General features: G+C 43.4%; 5 protein-coding genes across 5 annotated transcripts; 1 reads left to right on the top strand and 4 right to left on the bottom strand.

Moving 5' to 3' along the window:
* Positions 1–219: 219 nt before the first annotated feature.
* On the bottom strand, positions 220–8,270 carry LOC115810513 (RING finger protein 122). The gene is made up of 7 exons (XM_030772444.1): positions 8,198–8,270; positions 7,697–7,777; positions 1,647–1,803; positions 1,312–1,354; positions 1,180–1,221; positions 855–937; positions 220–340 (listed from the first exon to the last, which is right to left on the bottom strand). The coding sequence occupies exons 1-7, from the start codon at positions 8,268–8,270 to the stop codon at positions 220–222; spliced, it is 600 nt and encodes a 199-aa protein (XP_030628304.1).
* A 2,347-nt stretch (positions 8,271–10,617) lies between these two features.
* LOC115810958 (calcium homeostasis modulator protein 2-like) lies at positions 10,618–12,394 on the bottom strand. The gene is made up of 2 exons (XM_030773030.1): positions 11,849–12,394; positions 10,618–11,037 (listed from the first exon to the last, which is right to left on the bottom strand). Exons 1-2 carry the CDS (start codon positions 12,392–12,394, stop codon positions 10,618–10,620), a joined length of 966 nt encoding a protein of 321 aa, XP_030628890.1.
* A 1,220-nt stretch (positions 12,395–13,614) lies between these two features.
* On the bottom strand, positions 13,615–16,235 carry calhm1a (calcium homeostasis modulator 1a). Its single transcript, XM_030772445.1, has 2 exons — positions 15,687–16,235; positions 13,615–14,094 (listed from the first exon to the last, which is right to left on the bottom strand). The coding sequence occupies exons 1-2, from the start codon at positions 16,233–16,235 to the stop codon at positions 13,615–13,617; spliced, it is 1,029 nt and encodes a 342-aa protein (XP_030628305.1).
* Positions 16,236–17,744: 1,509 nt separating this feature from the next.
* Positions 17,745–19,299, bottom strand: calhm3 (calcium homeostasis modulator 3). The gene is made up of 3 exons (XM_030772958.1): positions 19,013–19,299; positions 18,507–18,762; positions 17,745–18,197 (listed from the first exon to the last, which is right to left on the bottom strand). Exons 1-3 carry the CDS (start codon positions 19,297–19,299, stop codon positions 17,745–17,747), a joined length of 996 nt encoding a protein of 331 aa, XP_030628818.1.
* A 3,587-nt stretch (positions 19,300–22,886) lies between these two features.
* itprip (inositol 1,4,5-trisphosphate receptor interacting protein) lies at positions 22,887–24,560 on the top strand. Its single transcript, XM_030771186.1, has one exon. It carries the CDS (start codon positions 22,887–22,889, stop codon positions 24,507–24,509), a length of 1,623 nt encoding a protein of 540 aa, XP_030627046.1. The 3' UTR covers positions 24,510–24,560.
* The last annotated feature ends 69 nt before the right edge of the window (positions 24,561–24,629 follow it).

The raw sequence follows: 24,629 nt of genomic DNA on the forward strand, positions 1-24,629 counted from the left end.
TTCGCTGTTGTGTTTGCGGTGCCCCCTGACCTCCCCTCCCCTCCCTGTCCTCCCTGGTGCTCCATTCCACAGCGAGGTGTTCCAGAGAGAGAGAGAGACAGTCAAACACTGGAGTGGCCCTGGTATCTCCAGTGGCATGCGCTTGTTTTTTTATTCTCAAGTGAAGCCCCGTGCGTTGTCTCCTCCTCCTCCTCTGACAGGCCCCCTCCCTCTCTTCTCTCACACCTCTAGCGGGCTGGGGGGCCCCTCCGCCCCCTGCAGGGGGGTTGGCTGCAGCCTGCAGACGGGCTTATTACACATGGGACAAACACTGCGGATTTCCAGCCACTTCACCAGACACCTGACCAGGAGAGAGAAACCACAGAGAGAGAAAGACAAGACCAGAGACACTTATGCCTTGGCTGCCATTGCTTCTTCAGTAAAAACATTCAGGCGTCTGACTCTGTCTCGGACCCAGGGCAGAGCCGAGGCTGTGTGAGACAGAGTGCTTTTGTCAGGCAGCAGAGGTTAATATATGTCACGTTTAAAAGCAGGGAGTCTTAGGGCAGGGACATGGCTATTTCCAACCTCACTACCAACACACACAAAGTTTTACATGTGTGTGTCTGAGAGTGTGTTATCTTGGGTTCATCTCTGCTTTTTTTCGATTTCCATGTCTGACATCATTTTTCTGAAAACTTTTTTGTTTCATCAGCTCTTAACAACTGTCTGTAAATGATTTATTATTATTCATGATTATTTCTCTTTCAGTCAAGCATAGAATTATGTAGCGTAGAATTCCATACAATTCTGAATTGTTGACAATTTCAGTCAGTGCACACACAGATGTACGGGATGAAAGATTTTAATCTTACTTCTTATGAAAAGCATGTGAGCAGGGACACACTCCGAGTTCATCTCTGCTCCTAAACTCCTCCAGGCAAACAGCACAGGTTTGCTACAGACACACACACACACACACACACACACACACACACACACACACACACACAGTCTTAGTTCTGTGAGCTTCTGCAAGGGTTGTGTTAAACATCTTATTCCACTTACAGTGATTAGTATGTTTATCATTTTGTCTGATAAAGAGCAATATTTAAAATGGACATACATTTTTAACATTCAAAATATGTGTTTGAACATATTGTTTAAGTACTAAATGAGTAACTTTTTGAGTGGACTTACTCCAAGAAGGCTCAGTTTCTTCCCTGCACCTTTTAATACCACCTACAAAAAAAGCGTATTTTTGTTTTAGTTTTCAGATTCAGAGGTAGCATGTCACACTTTGCTTAGCGTGAAAAGTACTGATTACATCACCTCATTATATCCGTACTGTTCATGTGTGCTTTGTCGTTTCAGTCTGGGAAAGAGAGAGACAAGCTCAGAGCAGGAGCATGTAATTATTCCAGTGGAGCTTTGAGTCCTAACACCGTTAGATTACTGCGCTAAACATCCTCATCTTAAGACCATTGTCAAAGACATTTCTCCGAGTTAATGACAAAAAAGACTACAAATGTAATTAATGATCATTTTCTGAAAATCAAGTCAAATCCCTTTCCTTCTCTCTCACAGCGGGACGAGCAAGAGCACAGCAGTGTTAAGTCAACAGTGTTAAGTGTACAGCGTTAAGCCTTACTGAGGAGCAGTTTTACCTGAACAGGTAGCAACAGAAGATCATGCTCATGATGAAGATGAAGAGTCCGACGCCCAGGATGATGATGTAGACGTTTAGAGGAAGGTGGTAGATCTCGTCTGTGCTCATCGTGCAGTGCGGCCGTGAGATGCTGAACGCTGGGCTACACTGGCATCCTGAGAGCATGGGCACACACTTCAGTACTGAACTACTGAATTACTGAAACCATCTCAGCATTTTATGAACCCTCATCTCAGAGAAAACGATTTCATGACCAAAAACAAAGGCATTTGAACACACACGTCAACATACCAGTCATTTCCATTCTGTATAAGACTGTGTGTTGTCGCCCGTTTGAATAAAGGGTTGTGTTTGAATCATATGCAGTCGTTGAGATGTAAATGTGAATGATAATCATTCCTCATGTCATGACAGTCATTTGTCTACAGTTCACCAGACTGCAGAGTGGGCTGAGAACATATTTGAGTGGTGCAGGCTTTCAGCAGCCTGAGCTGAGTTCTGTGGCAGGGCCGGAGGGTCTAGTGTGTGGCCCTGGCATGCATATTGCATACACTGGCCTTCTGAGTTTCCTCCTGTTTCCCATATCAGCGTAACACTGCTCTCATTGTTCGGCTTCATTAAGTTGCGTGAACTTTTCACTTTGTGCTGCAATACATCTGCTCTGATTGAAAAACAAGTAGAAGAACATTTCAGTGGGCACCATGCTTACTGTCTCAGAAAAAAAACCCTAATGCTGAATCCTTACAGTGTGTGGACTGCATAGTGCGTTGTCGCTCAAATGGCAGTGCATTTTCATGACAGTAAATGTATTCCTCGGCAGAATGTCAAATGTGAAGTAGTGGCAGATGAAGCAGATGGTCATTTCAATGCTGTTTGAATCAGAAATGCTTTCTCTCCAGTGAATACAGTGTTGTTTCACACAGTTTTAATGTAACTGTACATTACTGTTTTTAATGCAACTATTTAATGTCTCTGATGTAACTGAATATCACTTTGTTTTAATGTAACTGAATATTACTGTGTCAGTTTTAATGTAACTGAACATTACTGTGTGTGTTTTAATGTAACTATATGTTACTGTGTCAGTTTTAATGCAGATGTTTTAATGTCACTGATTATTACTGTGTCTGTTTTTCATGTAACTGAACATTACTGTGTGTTTTAATGTAACTGTATATTACTGTGTGTTTTAATGTAGCTGTTTTAATGTCACTGACTATTACTGTGTCTGTTTTTCATGTAACTGTTGTAATATAACTGAACATTACTGCCACGGTAATTCGGTAACTTCATGGTAACTTCAGTCACAGTCACCTGTATCTCATAGTAACTCTTACCATTGTACTCAGACATAAGACCTTTTCATTATGCACAATATACAAGCAGTTGCAAAAAGGGATTACTGAACCGTTGTCGGTGGTGCTAAGATTATTATGTTAATATCTCAAGAGTTAATGATGAAAATCATCTCTGACCGAGTATATTTCTCATATTATAACTTGGTTATTGGCAGTGTGGAATTTATCCCAATTATCCCTTTGTAAATATCATAAGGAAAGCTTTTAATCCCCAGGTGTCTGAAATTTATGCCAACAACAAGTTCATACACATTATCGTTAGCGGAGTCATAACCTCTCATAAATTCTCTCACAGGATTACACTTGACCCTCTGGCACAAAGACCAGATGAATCACTCGGCAGTTCAGCCTTTCCCAGTCACAACACCAGTACAGACATTTGAGTCAAAACCAGTAACAGTAAAACCACAGACAGACTCTGACAAAGTCAAGGTAAAAAAATCACTGAGTGTGTGCCGTTACTCAGACCTGGCTGCAGACAGAGCGTCTGCTGAGTGAGAGGGAGAGGGAGACAAGGCCCAACTGGATGGCTCTTCCACGGATTTGGCCTCTGTTTGTTAATAGTCTCATTCATTTAATTGATCTGATTTAACCGTGTGGATGGTAGCTTGCAGCTTAGAGTGTGGGAAATCGCAGAGATGAAGAGATGCTTTAGACAAGATTATTCTGTGTTAGGGTTAGGGTCAGGGTTAGGGTTAGGGTTAGGGTCAGATGGTCAGAGAGCTGTGACTGTTGCTTGGAGAGCAGTCTGTGCATGTATGCTAACCATGCAGTTAAACAACTGGTTGAGTAGCAATCCAGCTGAGATGGAGGTGATCGGGTATGTGGAGACTGAGCAGGCTGGCTCAACAGCTTCAGCAAAATGTTTGTTATTCTAAACGACAGCCAGCAGAGCAATTCAATTCCATAAGACACAGAGGGGTTTGACTTAGACACAGCATGCTGACTACAACATGAATGGATTTCACTGGACTGGCTGTGAGGGAAACTCTGTCTGATCCTACACATTCACCTGGTGAAAACCAAAGATTAGCAAACCCCTTCAGAATGACTCATATGGCTGTCATACCAGCCAAAGCTCGAAAAAAAGAGAGAGAGAATGAAATACAAAAAGCCACTAAAGTGAAAAGAACAGAGCAACACAGAAAAAAATGAGAGCAAGATTAGAAGACAGACAAAAGAGAAAGAGAAAGACAAGGGGGGGGATGAAAAGGAGAGAAAGGGAAACCAGCCCCTGTGCAGACAGTGAAGTCTGGGCCAGTGTCCTCAGACAAAGACAAACACACATGGCTGTGCATTCTGTGCCATGAAACCACCATCTGCTCCGTCCAGAAAGGAGCGGAGAAGGAGTCAAGGTGCATGGAGGAGTTCCAGCCCATACTGCTCCCCCCTGAGGCATTGTCAAACCGGGGAGGAGATTTTATTTATTGATCCAGGGAGACAACGCTGGCTGACCCGGCAGGTCAAAAAGAGAATACATTCAGTGTAAAGAACAGAGCAGGAGTGATAGAGACCCACTCAGCCTGTCTCTGGCCCTGGGCCATCATCACGTCAGGCTGGTGCTTGTGCACATAAGGGCAGGAAAAAAGTGCAGCCTGTCTGGGTGAAGCTGGAGGCATCCTTGTAATCTTAGGAGGACATGAGTAAATCATTGATAGAAAAGCCATAGAAGCAGTTACAGACTGTGACCAAACACACGCTTTAAGGAACTCTATACAGCTCAAGACAAAATGTCAGTTGGTGGATCATACTCCACACTCACCGTTATCGTGCCCAACTGTCCCAGTAGATTCACTCAACCCACTGCCCGGAGGTCAACCCACTGCCCGGAGGTCAACCCACTGCCCGGAGTTCAAGACGTGAGGATCAGCCGTGTCCAGTTTGTGCAGGCTAATCTGAGTGCTAATCTGAGTGCTAATCTGAGTGCTTTGCCTCCCAAACTCCCACTGTATAACAACTCCTCACCAAAAGCCTGGAGTGTGTGTTTCACAGACTCATTCAGCTACTCTGCTCTCTCACTGTGCAGGGCAGTGTTTTCTCCAATAAAACATTTATGAGGGCAAGCCAGTCATTGTTCATAACTGTGTCAACACACACATGCAGTCTCAAATACACACACACACACACACACACACACACACACACCTGCACAGCTGTGATTTCAAAGGATGTGTCCAAACAGAAACACGCTGACATTCCATTCATGGTCAAATGACAGTGAATTAACTTTCCTCTCCTGTGTCCTGTGACATCTTCCAAATCAGTGAGCAGATTCTGTAGACACACTTTTTGGCGTTCAGTGTTGTCGTATCAAAACACACAAAAGAGCGACTGAGCGTGCAGTCCGTCCTTATTTAGAGAGAGGGCTGAAATCACGTCCCTGTCAGAACGGGATCCTTTGCATTTGCTCAGAGAGATCACAAAAAAAGGCAGTGGATCCCAACAGCTGCCAGAATTGCCCTGTATTTGGACATGTATGTAAAAGACTTTAATTAAAAAAAAAAAACAACCCTTGGCTTTGTCTACCTTCAGAACACCGTCAGGAGCCTCACCCTTTTCTCCTGTGACCTCCTCCACCTCTACGGATCCCCCCTGGTTTCTTTTCTTCTTCCTCCTTCCAGATAGTCGTCCCTCTGGATGGCACCGTCAGTTCCTGGGGCTCGCTATGAGGACCTCTCCTCCACAGAGAGGAGAAAACAAAGGGGAGAGTGAGGAGGCCGATCGCTGGCGGAGCGCGAGGTTGTGCTTGGCATTGTGCTGCTGACGGCTCAGGCTCCTTTACACCATCTGTTCCACCGTCTCCCGTCCAGGAAAACTGGGGAAGCTCATAACAAAAGAGAAGAGTGTTCAGACTGCCTGGCCAGTCTCCCCAGTGTGTGTGTCCTCAGCTCCAGTGTGGTTCCACTCTCCTTCCCCCAAAGCCTTCTCTCCTCTCTGCACTGTCAAACACGTCTCCACTGCTCACTTTGTAAACAGATCTCTGCTCATGTGACTCCCCATCTGCATCACAGCTCTCCTTTCACCCACCCCCTCCCTCCTTCCTCTCTCTCTCTCCCTCTCTCTCTCTCTCTCCCTCCCTCTCTCTCCCTCGCTCTCTCTCTCTCTCCCTCGTTCCCTCCCTCTCTCTCTTTCTCTCTCTCTCTCTCTCTCTCTCCCTCCCTCTCTCTCTGACTATATTTTGACAAGCAGGGCAGGGTAGGATTTCTAAGAGCATTCTGGGAATATGTGTTTTGTGCACAGGAAGGAAAAGGCAGACTTTGGTTCTCTTCATTCAAAATAAATAAAGAGAGAGAGAGAGAGAGAGACAGAGCGAGAGAGAGCAGTCGAGCCATTAATATTTCAAGTATTAGATATAAGTGAATATAAAGCAAAGGCTTGGGCAGTATTGCTGTAAACCTGGAGGTTAAGCCTAGTCTGTTTTAATGCAGTTTTATAATGTATGAATTTTAATGTTGAGCAGTTGAATGAACAGTTTGACCTGATGTCATCTCTCTCCTCACAGTGAAACAGTCCATAAAAATAACTACAAACAAATGCTGTTTTTCTCACCTTCTCCTCTGACAGGTCTGTTCTCGCATTAAAAATACACCTAAACGGAAAACTGGAAAATCCAGGTCTTGGTTCATTGTTTCACTGTGGAAGCTGACTAAGGCAAAACTGGGCTGTGAAATTCTGTTCAAAAATAAAATCACTGACAAGGAAATGGCTTGTCTCTGTTTCTTCTACACATGCTGTGTTACCTGCAAAAGGCGTACCTTTATGATTATAACAATATGTCACGAAGTCACCAAGAAGCCAGACGCAAGTGCAGAGATGTATTGTTAATGAGAACCAGGCGAATACAAACAAACACAGATTCCAACACTAAGTAGAAAACAAACGGCAAACTAAACTGGAAAGTAAACCGGGAGCAAGACTCAGAATAACACTAGGAATAATATGAATAAGCCTTAGATAGATACAGAGCGCTCAGAATACACATGGGCAAGTGTAGACTTCGCGACGACGATGGGAAACAGTGAGGTTTATAAAGAGGGGGGAAAGCAAAGTGAACACAGGTGTGAATGATGAAGGGACAGGCCGATGATTAGGAAACCGGCGACGCCGATCGCTGAATGGCTGGAGTCGGTGCGGGAGGAGACAAAGTCGTTACACACTATAAGCCAAAAAACTCCATTTCGATCAAAATTTAAAATCTGTGTGTCCTAGAGGAAAACATGTTAATTCATTTCAAATAATGAATAGACTGATTGATTGATTGATTGATTGATTGATTGATTAATCGATTGATTGATTGATTGATTGATTGATTGATTGATTGATTGATTGATTGATTGATTGATTGATTCGTTTGTTCATTTATTCATTCATCCGTTTGTTCATTCATTCACTGACTGAAAAATTCTTTGTGCATTCCATAATTCTGTTCCATTCTGGAGTACGTTGTCATTCTGTAGATATGTAAATGTATATATAACTGAATGCACAGAACTGTTTGTGTTATTAATTCAACTTATGATGGGCTGTGATTTAGAGTATAATCAGTGTACTCTTCATGGGAACACCTTACTGTTAAAATACTCCATTGTGCTCTGTGGTTGAGTATTGGCCTGCAGTCAGAGAGGCAGATCTGGGCCCACAGCAGGCTCTGAGACCAACCCAACAAACATCCAGAACTTTCTGCACATACCAGCTCCTGTGTTGACTGAATACTCCAGTATGACACGGCTGGCTCCCTGTTCCTGCGTCACTCTCTGAGGGTGGAGGAAGCCTGGTGGAGACACAGCTACAGCATTAAACCACTAAATTCCTGAGCCTCTTTTTTATCTTCACTGGAAAGTCATGCTGCTCTGTTTCTCACACTGTATTACTGTCATGCTGCTCTGTTTCCCACACTGCGTTACTGTCACACTGCTCTGTTTCTCTCACTGCATTACTGTCACACTGCTCTGTTTCTCTCACTGTATTACTGTCACACTGCTCTGTTTCTCACACTGTATTACTGTCATGCTGCTCTGTTTTTCACACTGCATTACTATCACACTGCTCTGTTTCTCACACTGTATTACTGTCACACTGCTCTGTTTCTCTAACTGCATTACTGTCTCACTGCTCTGTTTCTCACACTGCATTACTATCACACTGCTCTGTTTCTCACACTGTATTACTGTCACACTGCTCTGTTTCTCACACTGCATTACTGTCATGCTGCTCTGTTTCTTACACTGCATTACTATCACACTGCTCTGTTTCCCACACTGCATTACTATCACACTGCTCTGTTTCTCGCACTGTATTACTGTCACACTGCTCTGTTTCCCACACTGCATTACTGTCACACTGCTCTGTTTCTCTCACTGCATTACTGTCATGCTGCTCTGTTTCTCACACTGCATTACTATCACACTGCTCTGTTTCCCACACTGCATTACTATCACACTGCTCTGTTTCTCGCACTGTATTACTGTCACACTGCTCTGTTTCCCACACTGCATTACTATCACACTGCTCTGTTTCCCACACTGCATTACTATCACACTGCTCTGTTTCTCGCACTGTATTACTGTCACACTGCTCTGTTTCCCACACTGCATTACTGTCATGCTGCTCTGTTTCCCACACTGCATTACTATCACACTGCTCTGTTTCCCACACTGCATTACTGTCACACTGCTCTGTTTCCCACACTGCATTACTATCACACTGCTCTGTTTCTCACACTGTATTACTGTCACACTGCTCTGTTTCCCACACTGCATTACTGTCACACTGCTCTGTTTCTCTCACTGCATTACTGTCACACTGCTCTGTTTCTCACACTGCATTACTGTCACACTGCTCTGTTTCCCACACTGTATTACTGTCACACTGCTCTGTTTCCCACACTGCATTACTATCACACTGCTCTGTTTCTCACACTGCATTACTGTCACACTGCTCTGTTTCCCACACTGTATTACTGTCACACTGCTCTGTTTCCCACACTGCATTACTGTCACACTGCTCTGTTTCCCACACTGCATTGCTGTCACACTGCTCTGTTTCCCACACTGCATTACTGTCACACTGCTCTGTTTCCCACACTGTATTACTGTCACACTGCTCTGTTTCTCACATTGCATTACTGTCACACTGCTCTGTTTCTCACACTGTATTACTGTCACACTGCTCTGTTTCTCTCACTGCATTACTGTCATGCTGCTCTGTTTCTCACACTGTATTACTGTCACACTGCTCTGTTTCTCACACTGCATTACTATCACACTGCTCTGTTTCTCACACTGTATCACTGTCACACTGCTCTGTTTCCCACACTGCATTACTGTCATGCTGCTCTGTTTTCCACACTGTATTACTATCACACTGCTCTGTTTTCCACACTGCAATACTGTCATGCTGCTCTGATTCTGTTTCCCATACTGCATTTCTCTGCCTCGTAGACTGGCCGCCATTTTGATTCTATGCATTTTTATATTTATGGAAAAACTTTTGATTCTCCCAGAGCACTCATCTGATCTCTGTCCAAATTTTCATGGCCCTAGTGTGTGTGTATGTGTGTGAATGTGTGAGAGGTGGCATCAAATTTATTTTTAAAATGAAGTCCAAATCATATTGCCACAACAAGTAAGTCACTGTCAATCATTATGAATGGGTATGTCCATCTTGAAAAAAAGAACGGGGTAATTACCATCAGACTTGGCGTGTTCTCAGCGGTAAGGCCGCACGGCACATGTTGATTGCTAGGTGATGTTCTAACGGGGGAGTGGATGTAAATGTTTGTAACTGTATACTGTCTGAATCAGTCTGAAATGAGTGTGACAGAGTCTGTCTTTTTTCCAAATGCCCACAAGCTGGCGCTACAGGATACAGGAGGCCACAGGGCTACAGCACTGTCCTGCTTGTATCCTGTGTTGTCTTGTTGTTGTTTTATGTACTGACACATGCTTGAAAGAGGAATGAAATATCAGAGAGAACAGACAGTTTATAGAAGCATCAAGGAGTCTATCCATATGTTTTCAGTATTTTAATATGACAGTGATTGGTTCATCAGTGTGTGTGAGCATTGTCTAAAAACCCACTGAAAACCCAAACAGCATCACATATATCACTGACAGTTCCTGAGCGGTAGGCTTAAGCTCTAATGAATCCTCAGGATTCACCCCAATCCTCTCACGTGCCAGGGTGAAAAGGCCTGCTTAAAATGATCAGGAGAAACAGTGGAAGATCTGCCATACTTTGAAAACACAGCTCACTCAAACAGTGCAAACATTCAGTTGAAGAGGAACCTGTTTATAAGTTGTAGATCTAGGCTTCTTTTACTAGAACACAAAAAGTAAAAACGTCATGGGCTCTAATGAACGTCCTACTACTGACAGCCCAGAGGATCTGTTCCAGACGGCACCCATAAACACAACTCAACATCTGAACCAAATGATTGTGCGTGTCAGACAATAGATTATAGCAGTCAGTATCATACGGAGATACACAGTCTTCCCATTCAAGCTCCTTTGATGCTAATCCTGAATGAAATAGACAAACCCTATAACAAAGCACACAGGGCGTTCTGGGAAGGTTTTGAAAAGGAAAGTACCAAAGGGCCATTTCATCAGTCTAGCAGTTCAGTATGTCCATCTCTTTCTCTATGGCCTCAGTATTGTTCTCCATTGTGTATTTTGCCCATTTGTTGAGTCGGCTGTACAGCGGAGTGCCTTTGTTTTCTCTGTACAGATAAAGCCCAGTGATGCGGTTCCACTCCACACTGGGAATCACACTCTTAGCACCTTGGCATTCTTCCAGCAGCTCCTTCTCCTCACGGTCTAAGGCCACGAAGCCAAAAAAGCTTCGTACATTCTCGGCGGCCAGGATCTTGGCGTGAGCGGCCGCTGTGCGCTGGAAGAGAGAGCTCTCACTGGAACGAAACTGGGACCAGTATGCCTCCTGCTGGTAGCCGAGGGGAGAGCAGCAGCGTTTCAGACACAGCAGCAGGAACGCACCGAGAGAGATCAGCCCGACCAGGAGCCAGCCCAGGAGCTGCAGGGACAACAGAGATTCATCCAAAACCCTCAGCACACCAGCACAAAAACAGGTTTCATCAGGCGAAAAATCTCCATTTTCGCCCCTTTTGTCCACAGAGGGATTCCTTTTTAAATTACTTTAATACCAGTGTAAATTAAAAAGTTGTGTCATATAATCGCATGATAATTGCAGCGACAAATATGGTATAACTGCAGGTCCGTGTCAACAGGCCATATACAGAGTGTGTTCTGAAGCTGAGGAGGGCATAAACAAAATGCCAACTAAAAATAGACAAAAAAAAAAACAAAAACAAAACTACTTGGCTTCTGCTACACCACTGTTCATCTGTGCTTTGTAATCAATCTGCGAATGGCTAACTATGATTACTACAACTACAACTATAACTATAACTATAACTACAGCTATAACTACAACTATAACTACAGCTATGGTTTTGGTGGGTGTGCTATCTCAGCTGTTCCATTTGCTTTGTGAACATTACAGAAACAAGTATGGTCTGGGACATTTTAGAGTGAACATTGATATTATTGTTTTTATTTTCAGATAACTAAATGTGTCCGGGATGTTTAGGGCCTAAAATGCTTATGACGCAGATACAGCGACCTTGTCTCGGTGACAGTAATTAACGCATCTTAAAACAGAGAGACAATAATAAATGACAATGCGTACGTTGATGGTATTTCTCTTTCTCCATCTCTACCACATGCAACTTCATCTCCACCTTACGCATATTATCAAACTCGGATCTTTCATGCACAGCCGCAGTGACACTGAAGAGTAGGGCCGACAGACAGGGGGAAGATACCTGGGATTCATATTTAAGCCGACGCTCAATTTCACCCCAGAATCGCTGCAGGTCCGACGGGACGTCCTGACAGGGGAACCGGGCCAGGACCTTGGAGCTCTGATTAGAGGTGGGAAAGCCGTCCAAAGACAAAGGGTCAACAAACTCACTGAGGGCACAGACGTAGGCTTCCCCTCGCAGGAGCGAGAGCACCGTCCAGGTTACCGGGGCGACGATCGCTCGGCCGAAGACGGACCTCAACAGAGCGAAAGCAGCCGTGCCAGAAAGTTTCCGGCATTTTCTGAGCCGGCACTCTGACAAAAGGTCCCAGGTGTTCCTGTTTAGCATAACTCCGACGATGAAGAAGGCCAGGGCTGGTGCTCCGATGGCTGCCAGACCATACAGGTAATTCCTCTCTGGTGAGCAGGGGCAGTGAAAGGCAAAGACATTGTACGCTGTCTGACTGGCCACGGTGCCCAGGGCGATCAGACCGTTAAAAATCACCACATCTTTGCTTTTGAAGAAGAGGGAGATGAACTTAAAATTTTCTGCGATGAGAGCAGCCATTGACACTAGGATACTCTTTAGGATAAATGTCTCTAAGAATTCAGATTTCAAAACGGACAAAAGTAAATAACATACAATTAGAATGGTGCCTGATCAAGAATATTCAAGGCTCCTGAACTGGTTAGAGGCACTTTGCTTTTCCAGAGAATACACTGAATGAGCTAGTGTGATGAAAACACAGGATCAGTCCAGTTCCCTCACTACAGCCCACTGGGCTTAGGATAATGCACAGTTTAACCAAAGAAAAAAATATCTCAAGGAGAGATGCGTTTTCAGACGGCGTGAAAGCCTCGGAAACGAAAGCATGCCAGATCAAAAGGAAGGGAGTCCAACAGACTTACAGACACCGTTATGCAGTATGGTGGCTTCTCTCATCCACAGCACTCAGAAAAGTTTAGAAAAGAGAAAAACAAGGATTGGGGAGAGAGAGGTGGCAGGCACTGGTTGTGTTCCTATCTGTAAAAGATGAGCTCTGTCGTTGGAAAAGAGGGCGAGAAAAGAAAAGTCCGTGTTGTGCATGTGCCGCGGGCACTGGCTGTGATTCATCGACAGGAACTGGAGTCGAGTTTCCTCCCAGTGGAAAGAGAGAGGGGGAGAGAGAGTTAAATGAAAACATTTGGAGTCAGCACGCAAAGGCACAAGATGGCCGCTGCCTTAAGACCCAATACAAAGCCCAGAAAGTTCCTGCTGTCATACAAATATGAATCTGAACGCAACAGATTTTAATAACAACCTCAATCTACTAGACCATGTAATAGATTCACCATGTTCACTGTGAGAAAAACAAAAAGAACAAAAAAGAAAAGAAAAAGATCTGGAATAACATCACAGGACAAACTTATTTTGACAAGTTAGAGGAAAAAACAGATATTCACTTCAATTCAATTCACTTCACTTCAGTTCAATTCAGTTCAGTTCATCTTTATTTGTGTACAGCTTCTTACAGTGGACATTGTCACAAAGCACCTTTACAAGATGCCGGACCTGATACCCCCAGTGAGCAAGACCAAGGTATCCGTGGCATGGACAAACTCCCTGAGACTGAAATAGCAAGAAATTTTGGAAGGAATCACCCTCCTCTGGCTGAGTTGGGACAGATAGATGAGATCATTAGTTAGCTAAATTAATGTCTCTGTAATGTTCACATTACTATGTCAGTTGAATGCAAACCCACTCTCCTTATATTGGTTCTTTATATTTCTTATGTTGTGCAGTTCTGATCAGACTTTTGAGTAATAGGCCACACTTTGATGCTTTGGGGTTGTTTGGGGGTGGAAGCCATTTGCAAATCCATTTGTGCTATTACTGTCATTTCCCTGTTTTTTCAGGTTCAGTGGAGGTTTGCATGAGTGCCAGTCCCATAAGATTTTATTGATGTCCTCTTTCCTACGAATGCCCAGCAGTTTCTCCTCATCACTGCGCTGATGCTCCTGGTCGTTGTCTTTGTCTTTCTTATGAGAACGCTGACCGTGCAAAACCAGCATCTCACCGCTTACACTTTCAAAGTACTGCTGAATGCAGACCTTAGCGAACGCCTTGGCATGCTCTCGGCATGTCTCATCAAACACTTTCCGCTCTGTGTCGATGTAGTGGGACCAGTATTTGGTCTTGAGGAAGGCCGCTTGGGTAAAACATGGTCTGATGGCTCTCACCATGAAAGCCACTGAAGTCATCAGCAATAAGAATAACCAGCCGCAGGCCTGGCGGAAACAGAGACACTATTAATATCAGCCTACGTCAGCGTGTGTGCACTGTGTTTGACAGGAAAACTAAAGTTTCCTGTGTTCGGTTTCCTGCTCATTCACACACCCTGACGTATCATATTATACGATCAATAACTGAGAATTGAGATTCAGGAACTTCTCTGTCTTATCGAGCCTGTGTGTACACCCACTATACTGCAGTTCTCTAACAGGACATATTTTACACACACACAGCAAATTCTACTCTGAGAGAGTTCATTTTAACACTATGCTGGTGTTTCTTTTGTCCCAATTTTTGCAGTGTTAATTTAACACTTCCTAAAGTGTTAATAATACAACTCAGTGTTAAAATAACTCTAAGCATATTTAAAAATGAACTCTGCTTAACACCAGAAAGTGTTATCTGCTTGCTACACTGGTCTCTTAACTCTGTGGTACGAGTTGAACCTCCAACACTTCTCAATGACACCAACTCTCTTTTGCAATTGATTCCTTTCGTGTTGAATCATGAACTTTGCTGCGCAGTCTTATCCAGCTTGTCCGTTCCCATGGGAACATTCCCATTTTGGAATGTTTGAGCCCTGATCCTACTGTCTGTGTCCTGCTCTCTGATTGGTCTAAACATCTGACATCATGCAGTGGGCAGGACTGGTGTGGAATGGCAGATAGTTGGTGCTGCCCAAAGATAATTGATTATAGCAGTTCTCTCATGTTGCCTTGACAACATGACTATCATCAGCTGGTTGTGACTACAGAGGGGATCTTAATTCTGATCTGAAGATACACATCGGGATTTCCCCTTGGAACCCTTCAGAGGTCAGGACCAGTCTATCCAGTTAAAAGGGTAACCAGGTTTGGGATGTGAGAGGCCTAAAACTGAAATTGAATTTATATTGCTAATCCCACCTCTAAGTACACCCCTCTGGCTCAGTGAGAGGTTTGTATTATGTCTACTGCATTGCAGTATTTATGGTGTATAGGCAATAGTTCCATATGGAATCAGCCTTCTATTTTTGTACCAAGATGTATAGGAAAAGCATTGTGTTTATTAACTAGGGGAAGTTATATGTTTTATAAACTTTGTACAGATGAATCACAAAATGTAACGCATTTTCATTCTGGACCTTATCTGCACAGTATGTTTGCACTGTGATTGCTGTGGTTTTTAATAAAACAATTCAATCAAATAAATTAAAGTAATTTAGCTGCATGATCGTGTGCTTGTTGTCTGTCACTGATGAAACTTGTTGTCAGCCAATTACTAAGAGTTTGCTTTTTCAGTTTAGAGACACGAGGAGGAAGAGACTCGTGGCACTAACGAATTCAAATGACTCGGTCCGTTTAGGAAGAGACATAAGGTTGATACATTTTTCACTGAAAAATGTTGAAGTCGAAGTTCTGAACTTATGTATCAAAACGGACACAACATCGTAAGTGCACAGGTCTATATTTAAAAGACTCGGATATTAAGGTGAAGCCAAACTATTTCTCTCTAACCAAAGAACATAAACAATTCCTATACAAGCCTGCATTATTAACTGCGTGTAACTGATTGATCTTTTCACTCTGTAAAATGAATGAAGTTTTACCTGAGATATAAACCGAATGTACCGAGACACCGCTTCCCTAGAGATGATCTCGTGCCCATTGAACACATCTTTACACGGAATTTTCGCCATTAGTTTGACCAGGTCTTTATCGGGGAGTGTTTGGTGGCTTTCGTTGAGAAACTCTCTTAAATCCAGCCTGGCGCTGTATGCGCACAGAAAGCTCTTACCGTCCATAAGCGTTACAGATATCCAAACTGCCGGTGCTATCAGAGCGCGCTGTGTCATCGAACAGAACATGTACCGTAAAATAGACGGGTCTTTACTTCGCTTTCCTGTTGGCCGTCTCCACTCCTCTGTTAGCATCGATATGTTATTGTTCAACACAAATCCAAGCAAGAAGAACCATACTGCTGGAACGATCAGTATTCCAATTCCATAGGCATAGTTATACTCAGGTAAGCATGGGCAACTGAATTCAAATGACGAGTAAAGTTGCGCGCTCGCTAAGGCCATGATTCCGCAGATGCCATTCATAAACGATTCTTGGTTTGCTTGTAAGAACTGAAACATCATCCGAAATTTATCCATTCTTCAAGTTCTTCTGGTCCGTTTCTTTTTTATAGCCTACTGTATTCTACCGGAGAAGAAACAAAATGTTGCTAATCTGCGTGTGTGCATAAAACATAACAAGCATAAAAGGTATTATTATTATTGTTGTTGTTGTTGTTGTTATGTTATTACTCACTATAGATGTTTTTTCCAACTTTGGAGTGAACAAGCGCGCGGAGCGTAGATCGTAAAGCACAGACTAGCGAAGCGCAAAATGCGCAGATACCTGTGATGTAAATATTTAAGCCCCTCCTCTGAGGTACACCTGTGCTAAGCAGTAATGACTCCCAGACTTTCTTGTTAAACGAACTTTAAAGGTTTTGAAGGTAATTCAAAACTCTTAGTTTCTTTAAACAAAAACAATGATATGACGAATAAATTAACGGAGCGCACAAAAATAGGCCTATACGTTTTCGAAACCATAATGAGAATTCTCTCACTGGTTGTTGTATTAGTAAAATCTAAACAAAGACACCCCTCCCTCACTTGAATTGAAAGAAAATTCCGCTCACAAATAAATACATAATGTGAGCTGTCGAAAGGAAGTGACCACTTTTAGGTCGAAAATGGTGATGCCTCAGGACAAAAGAAGGCGTACTTTCCATTCGTTTACTTCTTCTTTTGTCGTTTAAAAACAGTCATTTTACACATGTGGTATGATTGATTAACCTTACACATTGTTCTCCAAACAAACTCATTTCAACAAAAGAGATTTGCCGTCTTTTCAGCGCGCGGTGAGTGCGCATGTCTCCCCTAAAATGTTTAGGGGAAAAACAGGTTTGTAAGCTTTTGAAACTACGATATTCGAGTCATGTTTGTAATTCTTCTTGTTTATGACGTACTGACACACATAATATCACGACTGATGGACAAAAAAATCACCTTTAATATAATTAAAAACGTATTGATATACGTGATGAAGTCGAGTCATACTCATTAACAGGCATTATTAACATTTAATTTACTGATAAACTACTGTATATATCAAAGTCATTACATAGTGTGTAAACTCAAGGCCAGAGTATTTTTCTTACAGAAAAGTAAACAATACCATCTGTCATCTGTCCTTACCCACGGTGGAAAAAGTCAGAGAGGCATGGCATTTGCATGGTAGTCATGTCTGTGGGGTTGGGTAAAGTGCTGACAGAGACATGCAAAACTAAACAAACTAAATCCCTTCCTATTCAAAGTCATAAGTATTTATGTTCTTCAAAGTGGCTGAGCCCAGGTTAAGACAGGTTAAAAATTCTCTGTGAATCTGAGCAAACCAAACACAAAGTGCATGTATGTTCTACATAGGCTATTTCTCATATTATCAGAGCTCTACATATGAGCATTTATGAGTTTTGAGTATATGTAAAACATTATTTGTTGTCATAAATCTAGAGGTGGTGTTCACCAACATGAATGTGAAGGTGAATGTAATAGGAATATAATGTTTAAATGTAAAGGTGAATGTAATAGGAATATAATGTTTAAATCCAAAGCCTACACATCTGAGAAGAGCGTGTGTCCATTATGGTCCTCCCAAGTGATACACACTTTTGGCCTGTAGGCTATTTTAGTCACATCCAGTTCTGGTTTGCACTGGTGCCAGGTGTGCAGCAGGTGATCCACCTGCTCCTGTCTGGTGATTCCGTGCAGATGCTCCTCCTCCTCTTCCTCGTCTTCAGCCCGGCCTTTCCTGGGCCGCAGGCCGTAACTCAGAGGCAGGCGGACCACTTCGTCCTCCCGCATGCCCTCAAAGAACTGCACCACACACTTCCTGGCGAAGTCCCTGGCGTGAAGCACGCAGGTCTCGTCGAAGAGCTTCTGCTCGATGTCCAGGTAGTTGCTCCAGTAGCGCGTCTGGAGGAACGCGGCGTGGTTGAAACAGGGCTTAACGAGACGCGCCCCCGCGCCCAGGAGAATGAGGAAGAGGAGGATGGACCAGCCTATGGCCTGGGAGGAAGGTAACAGGAGAATAAATGGGGATCAGCAGATCTGGTTATGTCAAACACAACAGCCTCGTCAATCAGCACAGAGATTGTCTCTGGCCCACCTGAAAGCCGAAAGTGAATCTATACCATTCAGAGAATTTCTATAGGGCCAGCTGCCAACGGAATGCCGGCAAAGAAAAGACTGTCAGTCACTCACAACAAAATGACTTGCATATTGTTTGCCTTAATATTATGATAGGCCTGTTATGCATCAATGTACAGTATGAAAATCACCCAAACATTAGAAACCAATGAATGAATCGCCACTCACTTGTGAATAACAGCGTAAGTAACGTGAAACGGCTTTGCGGAATGTGGTATTCCTGAAGATTATGTCCTCTTTACAAGGCACTTTAGCCAAAATGCGAACCAGGTCGAGACCGGTGGTGTTAGGCATACCAGTGAAGTGTTTGGGGTCAACACTCATACTGAACGCACATATGAAGCATTTACCGTCCAGAAGCGTCACCAAGACCCACACCATGGGAGCCAATAACGCCCTCTGCATCATGGCCGAAAACAGATACCTAAAAAAGAGGCGCAAACAACTCCAGTTTCTACAAGTGTTCACGTGTAATAATAATACACCGTTAAACTTAAAGTCAACATTGCTAATAAAAATGTATATTCAAATCCAGTTTCATACATTCAAAAGAATATTGCACATCAGCGCCTTCATATTAAATCTTAATCTAACAGACATCTGTAAACATAGTTTTTGTATTACCGTTTTTATGAATATTTCATTTTAAAGAGTAAATTAGTGGAAACACTCACTTGACCACCGCGGGATTTTTGGCCCTGTTCCCCTCTGGTCTAAGCCATTCTTCCATCATCACACCCGTGTGACGATTAATCAGCACCCCCAGGAGGAAGAGGATGATCGGCGGAACGAACATAACTCCCAGCGCGTACATTTTATTGTATTGTGGTATACACGGACAGTTGAAATCGAAACTGGTGTAAAGCTTGACGCTAATCAAAGCCAGTATCACACAAATGCCGTTGGAGATGGACTCTGAATTAGACTGGAAATACTGAAGAACTAGCTTTAAGCGATCCATTATCGTAATTTACTGTTTGGAGAAAAAGACACGGTGAATAGGCTACATTAACCATTAATACAGTACTTTTCGCATGCAGCAGAGCTTCTGAGATACTGTGAAGCTGTTACCGGTTTTGTGTATAATTAGTAACTGCCAACATATCTTTTAAAATAATAGTACTTACAGTGGTATAAGAACTGACGCAGTTTGTGCTGCATGCGCGCAAAGACAGTTCATTTGAATCAAAACGACAATCACAGAGACACGTTTACATTAAACTGAGCTTGATCCACTACGCGTATTGATTTACGCATAAAAGACTTGCGACTTGACAAGTTTTCGCCCTACCTTTGACAACTTGACGCACCTCCAACAAGTCAAGGTTGTTAATTTTTTTTGTTGTTAAATTTTTACTTGATCGTCGACGTAAGGGACTCAGAATCAAGGTGAGCAGAACGTGCACCTGTTCAAACCCTGCCTGAACCACACCCTGGAAGGACACAGCATCACTGTCACCGGCTCTCGTTAAATTCATTATGATGGACACCTCCCAAATTTAAAATTTACGACCAGAAAACGTACGGAAAGGCCTACAAACTCAGACGTGACCAGTGCATCCAAACAGGTAAAAGTTTGTTAAAATAATTAAAAATCATTATTAACAGGTCTCATACTTTATCCGGACAATCACTGCCCTCTCGTGGTAGTCCATAATCTCTCTCCAGTTAAAATAATACGCGCTCCAAACTTAGTCTCGTTTTGCCCCTCCTTGTCTTTTTTAGACAGGATGGAGGTCGAAATTGGTGTTGTAAGCTACTCCTGAAACACTGTAGGAGTTTTGTTGTATAACTGTCCTTAAACTGGTCCACTAGACCACACAATAACAGCGCACATGAATACAACTTTTACTCCAACCCTTGTTAAGGTTTAACTACTTCGAGCTTGGTACCATTGCGTCACGTGGAGGAGAGGGCTATGTGAATCTTGTGTACAACCCATGTTCCTTTTATAGAGGGAAAATTACTCTCTTGAGTAGGCAACTTCCAGGAAATGACCAGACTAAAGGCTGTCTTCCCCGACTCACAAACATAGAGCAAGGAGTAACAGACTGTTGAGAAACCCTGGTTTTGGTTTATAACGCCGTGTCAAGTTGAAATGGACGTGTAACGGTCTAACGGAGCACATGTGAGCAGGCTTTTTCTCCGTCTCGTTCTCTTCTCGCGCTTTTGTTCTCTGCAGTGGAACATTCCTTCAAGAGACTACACACAGGTTACAGTTAGTTCAGCGGCATGGTGAATATATTCTTTTCTTTTTCTTATATACGTCATATATTTATATATACATTTGTTTACAAAGTAGTCTTTCCTTCGTAAGTAGTACATATATAATTAATTTGACTACATAAATATCATAAAATACATACATTTGTTTGGGGTGTCGGCGACTAAAATGGGGAAGACAAAAAAGCAAAAAAAAAAAAACGGTAATCAGGAAATCTAGGTTTTTTGTTTTTGTTTATGTTTTTTTATTACCATACTCATGAACACAATACCTTGCGCGTGGCTGTATACTTAAGTTAACTACTTGTTTCGTATTAAACTTACTGAGACCTGTTAGAAACTGTCCTTGCATATTTGCCATTTACTTGAGTATCCTAGTAACTACACATGAAACCTATGAAGTAATATAGACGTGTACCAAGGTCTAGCTGGCTTCCTCTTCACTGTGAAATGCGAGAGCCTATATTGTGCACACTTCGCTATATGACTCTGTTAGGCAAATTAATTTTTGAAAAGACTAGAATGATTTTAAATCAGCAGAGGTAGGCCTAACACAGCATCTTTCTCCATGCACGCAGCTCTTTGAAATGGACCTTATGTACCTATGGTGACCGCAGCCTCTGCTTTGGTCAGTGGGGTCACACATGATTGCGATGAGGATCTATCATTGTGTACATGATCATCTGTCATCATTTGACATGTCTGTCTCAGACAACCAGAGACAAGTCAAGCTCATGTCAGAGTGGACTATGTGAGAAAGATGAACATTTGCCATGTGGAGTAGCCTGGCATGATTGTACTGAGTTTCTCGTTTGCATGCAGAAATGTCCAGTTTATCCTTCACTTAGAAAAGGTCATAGCGGAGTTGAGAGTCAGGCTGAACATGACTGTGATCATGACTGTGATATTCATAAGGAAAAGCCTAATCCTGCAGCCTCACAAACAAACAAAAACAAACATGTGAACAACCAAACTTTTGTCTTTCTCTGTTGAGATTACGACTGTTTCTATTCTTAAATTCTCAGATCATAACAAAAAAGAGTACAGCTATACGTCAGTGTTTAAATGTGGACAGAACAGCTCCCAGCGTCTTTATGATCAGTGAAAATGGCTCCACACTGGAGGTTGGAACAGTAGAGTTAGTCATGGGAAAAAGGGCTTTCACATATGTGAATGTATGGACTGAGAAGTAAAATCTTATTTGTCTCTGAGATTATGGTGATGTGCCCAGTGGTGTTGAATCTCGATATCCAGATAAGGATCTGTGAGTGAAGGCTTTGATCTTGTCGGGCAGCATGCATCGCCTGTGTGCACAGGGCAGGTGAGAGGCAACATCTTTGTGCTCTTTTAACTGCAAACAGTCGTTCAGTCTGCATCCATTATTAGCAACTAAGGCCCTGCATTTCAAGCTGTGTTTGTTTCTAGTTCTGCAAATAAAACAGTTACGTAATTGACTTCCGAGTTTATACTTTGTAACTTCCTCTACAGCAGCCCAAAAGTAGTCAAGGTTTCAAAGTACATCATCACTCAGGAGACAGAGCCAGAGCCCTACAGGCTGAGTATAGACGGAGGTATTTTCCTGACTACTCATCACTGGCCTTAAAAATGTCCTCACCTCAGACACTACTGAGCTTAAATATGACTTCACTTTACTCCAAGTCTGTTTTTCAGCTGCTCAGACATTCATCGATATTATGTCTTTTACAAAGAAAGAACCAAGACTTTTGCCTGATGAATGTGTCTGTGTTTATTCTCTGGTTGTTTTTTTTATCATACATAAATGCTGTTAACAATGTTATCAGTGGATGTTGAGTTGTTCTGTTGGTTGTTCTGTTATGAAAAAATAGAAAAGGTTATCTTGTTTCCTGTCACAGTGCACATTTTTATACTGGACAGTCTCTTGCGTCACTGGGAGCCCTGGTCTCTAAATATAGTGAGGCAGGCGGACAGACCTGCCAGTGGAGGTCAGGATGGGGGTCAGAGACCAGACAACACAAAAGCTGCAAATCAAACTCTGAGGATTATTCTTCATTCATTTTAACTGTCTAGTCTCTTTGTTACTTGCTGTTGTTTAGTTTATGTCTGGTAAAAAAACCCAATAATAATTACTTGTTTTGGAGAGATTAACCATCACTTTTGATCGAACATTTGCATCAACGACCTGTTTCCTGCCACAATTAATTTTCAGAGAGGAAACTGTTTAGTGAGGTCAAAGAGCTGTCAGAGCCTTAGCACTCACATGTGGTTGTTAGTTCTCAGACTAGAAACGATCTGACAATAATTTAAAGACATTTATCTTTGTGTCCCACAGAGACCGCACTGATGATGCAGGGTACTATAATGCGAGTGTGTATGGTGGTGGCGGCCACCATCCTCAACCACCCACTGCTTTTCCCCAAGGAAAACACCACCAGTCCCGAGGAGGAGGAGGACCTCCTGGCCAGGATGAGGGAGCATGAGGAGAGGATGCAAGTCCAGCAGGCACAGCTGGAACAGGAGCTCTCTCAGGTGGACCAAGACGTCCTCGATACTGACCCGAGCGGCTTCAGCTGGTACTTCTGGAGTGCCCTTTCTCTGGTCATTTTCTTCACAATCGAGGTTTTCAGGCAGGATCTGATCCTCAGTGAAGACTCTGACATGACTGCTGAAGACGAGGAAGGACTTACCTACGGTCCTGTAAATGCCGAAATCTTGCCATTGGACAAAGGGACCCTTAACAGCTTCTGTGAAACCAGCTTCCATGCAGTCTCTCACGAGAGCTGTAGAGTGCGGGAGTTTGTTGAGGGATTTGTGGATGACCTGCTGGAGGCCCTGAGGAGCATCTGTGACCCTGAGATGGATGTGGAGGTGGAGGACTTCGTTGGGGTGGGCAGTATGTTTGAGTCCTGGAGAGTGTGTCGGCCCCTCATGTGTGACATCATCGTTCCCTTCGCCCCGCCCCAGCCTTACGGTTTCCAGTTTCAGCTTTGGTGCAGCGACTCGTCCGATTTCCCTCTGGACCTGCAGGGGTGCGGGAGGATAAACCTGATTCAGCTCAACGAGAGCTGCTCAGAGTGTCTCTGTGGCTCATCCAACCTCAACGAAGACATGCTGTGTCTGCTTCATAACAGAAACAGCCATCGCACACCTGCCAGCCGCGACCTGGAGGAACTCCTGTGCTTGAGGAACACGCCCCACCTGTCCAAAGACCAGGTCATGAAATGGTTCCAGATTTCCGTGACCAAAGCATGGGGCCAAATATCTCACAAGTATGACTTTGAGCTGACCTTCAGGAACCTGGACTCTCCGGGAGCTCTCAAGGTCAGATTCAGGTCGGGAAAGGTCGTTGTCCTTAACGTGACCCCAGCGGTCCAGCTAGACAACACTGATGCCTACTTCATCTCACATTTCCCAGCCGACTCTGCCAACTCCTCTGACACACATTGGCACCTGTCTTTCACTGTCTGCGAGAGGAACCTGTTAAAGCTCTTTGCCAAAAGCCTTCCAGAAAATTCCTGTCACCTTCGATGCCTTCAGATACTGTCCTTCCTTCATAAAAAGCAGACAGCTCTGAGTGGCAGCAACGCCCTGTGCAACTACCATCTGAAGACTGCGCTCATGCATCTGCTATTGAGTAAACGCTCATCTGCATGGAGGCCCCAGAACCTGGACCAAAGGCTGAGGGACTTACTCAGCTTCCTACAGAAGAGCCTACAGGAGAAGAAGCTGTGTCATATTATAATTGGGAATCGTCTCATACCAAAGCAAATTAGGATCCCAGAGGCGATCCGGACTGCGGAACCGGTGAACCTTTTTAGATCTCTGGTGCTGCAGCGGCAGCTGTACAGCAGAACGGTGGAGCATTTTCAGGAGATGCTTAAAAACGCTCCCGTCCTCATTCGAGAATACACGTCGCACCTCCCCAACGGCAGCCTCAGCCGTGGGCTCCATGCGGCAGTGGAGTCATAGTCTGACTCACTGTTAAAGTGACTCATTGTCTCGTTAGGACATTCCGGTGTTTTCCAGATTTATATCAAAGAATAATTTATTTTGCTGTTTGTAAAATACCATGTCCAAAGCACTGATAAA

The sequence above is a fragment of the Chanos chanos genome, chromosome 4 (assembly GCF_902362185.1).
Source record: "Chanos chanos chromosome 4, fChaCha1.1, whole genome shotgun sequence".
Lineage (NCBI taxonomy): Eukaryota > Metazoa > Chordata > Actinopteri > Gonorynchiformes > Chanidae > Chanos > Chanos chanos.

Coding starts and splice junctions, on each gene's coding strand:
- LOC115810513 (XM_030772444.1), bottom strand. CDS start 8,270: ATGCAGTGTGGGAAACAGAGCAGTGTGATAGTAATGCAGTGTAAGAAA. Junction 7,778..8,197: donor CAGCATGACAGTAATGCAGT/GTGAGAAACAGA, acceptor TGTCTCCACCAG/GCTTCCTCCACCCTCAGAGA. Junction 1,355..1,646: donor TTCTGTTGCTACCTGTTCAG/GTAAAACTGCTC, acceptor TCTCTTTCCCAG/ACTGAAACGACAAAGCACAC.
- LOC115810958 (XM_030773030.1), bottom strand. CDS start 12,394: ATGGCTGCTCTCATCGCAGAAAATTTTAAGTTCATCTCCCTCTTCTTC. Junction 11,038..11,848: donor GGCTTAAATATGAATCCCAG/GTATCTTCCCCC, acceptor TTGTCCCTGCAG/CTCCTGGGCTGGCTCCTGGT.
- calhm1a (XM_030772445.1), bottom strand. CDS start 16,235: ATGGATAAATTTCGGATGATGTTTCAGTTCTTACAAGCAAACCAAGAA. Junction 14,095..15,686: donor ACATTCGGTTTATATCTCAG/GTAAAACTTCAT, acceptor TGTTTCCGCCAG/GCCTGCGGCTGGTTATTCTT.
- calhm3 (XM_030772958.1), bottom strand. CDS start 19,299: ATGGATCGCTTAAAGCTAGTTCTTCAGTATTTCCAGTCTAATTCAGAG. Junction 18,763..19,012: donor AAAAATCCCGCGGTGGTCAA/GTGAGTGTTTCC, acceptor CCTCTTTTTTAG/GTATCTGTTTTCGGCCATGA. Junction 18,198..18,506: donor ACTTACGCTGTTATTCACAA/GTGAGTGGCGAT, acceptor CCTTCCTCCCAG/GCCATAGGCTGGTCCATCCT.
- itprip (XM_030771186.1), top strand. CDS start 22,887: ATGCAGGGTACTATAATGCGAGTGTGTATGGTGGTGGCGGCCACCATC.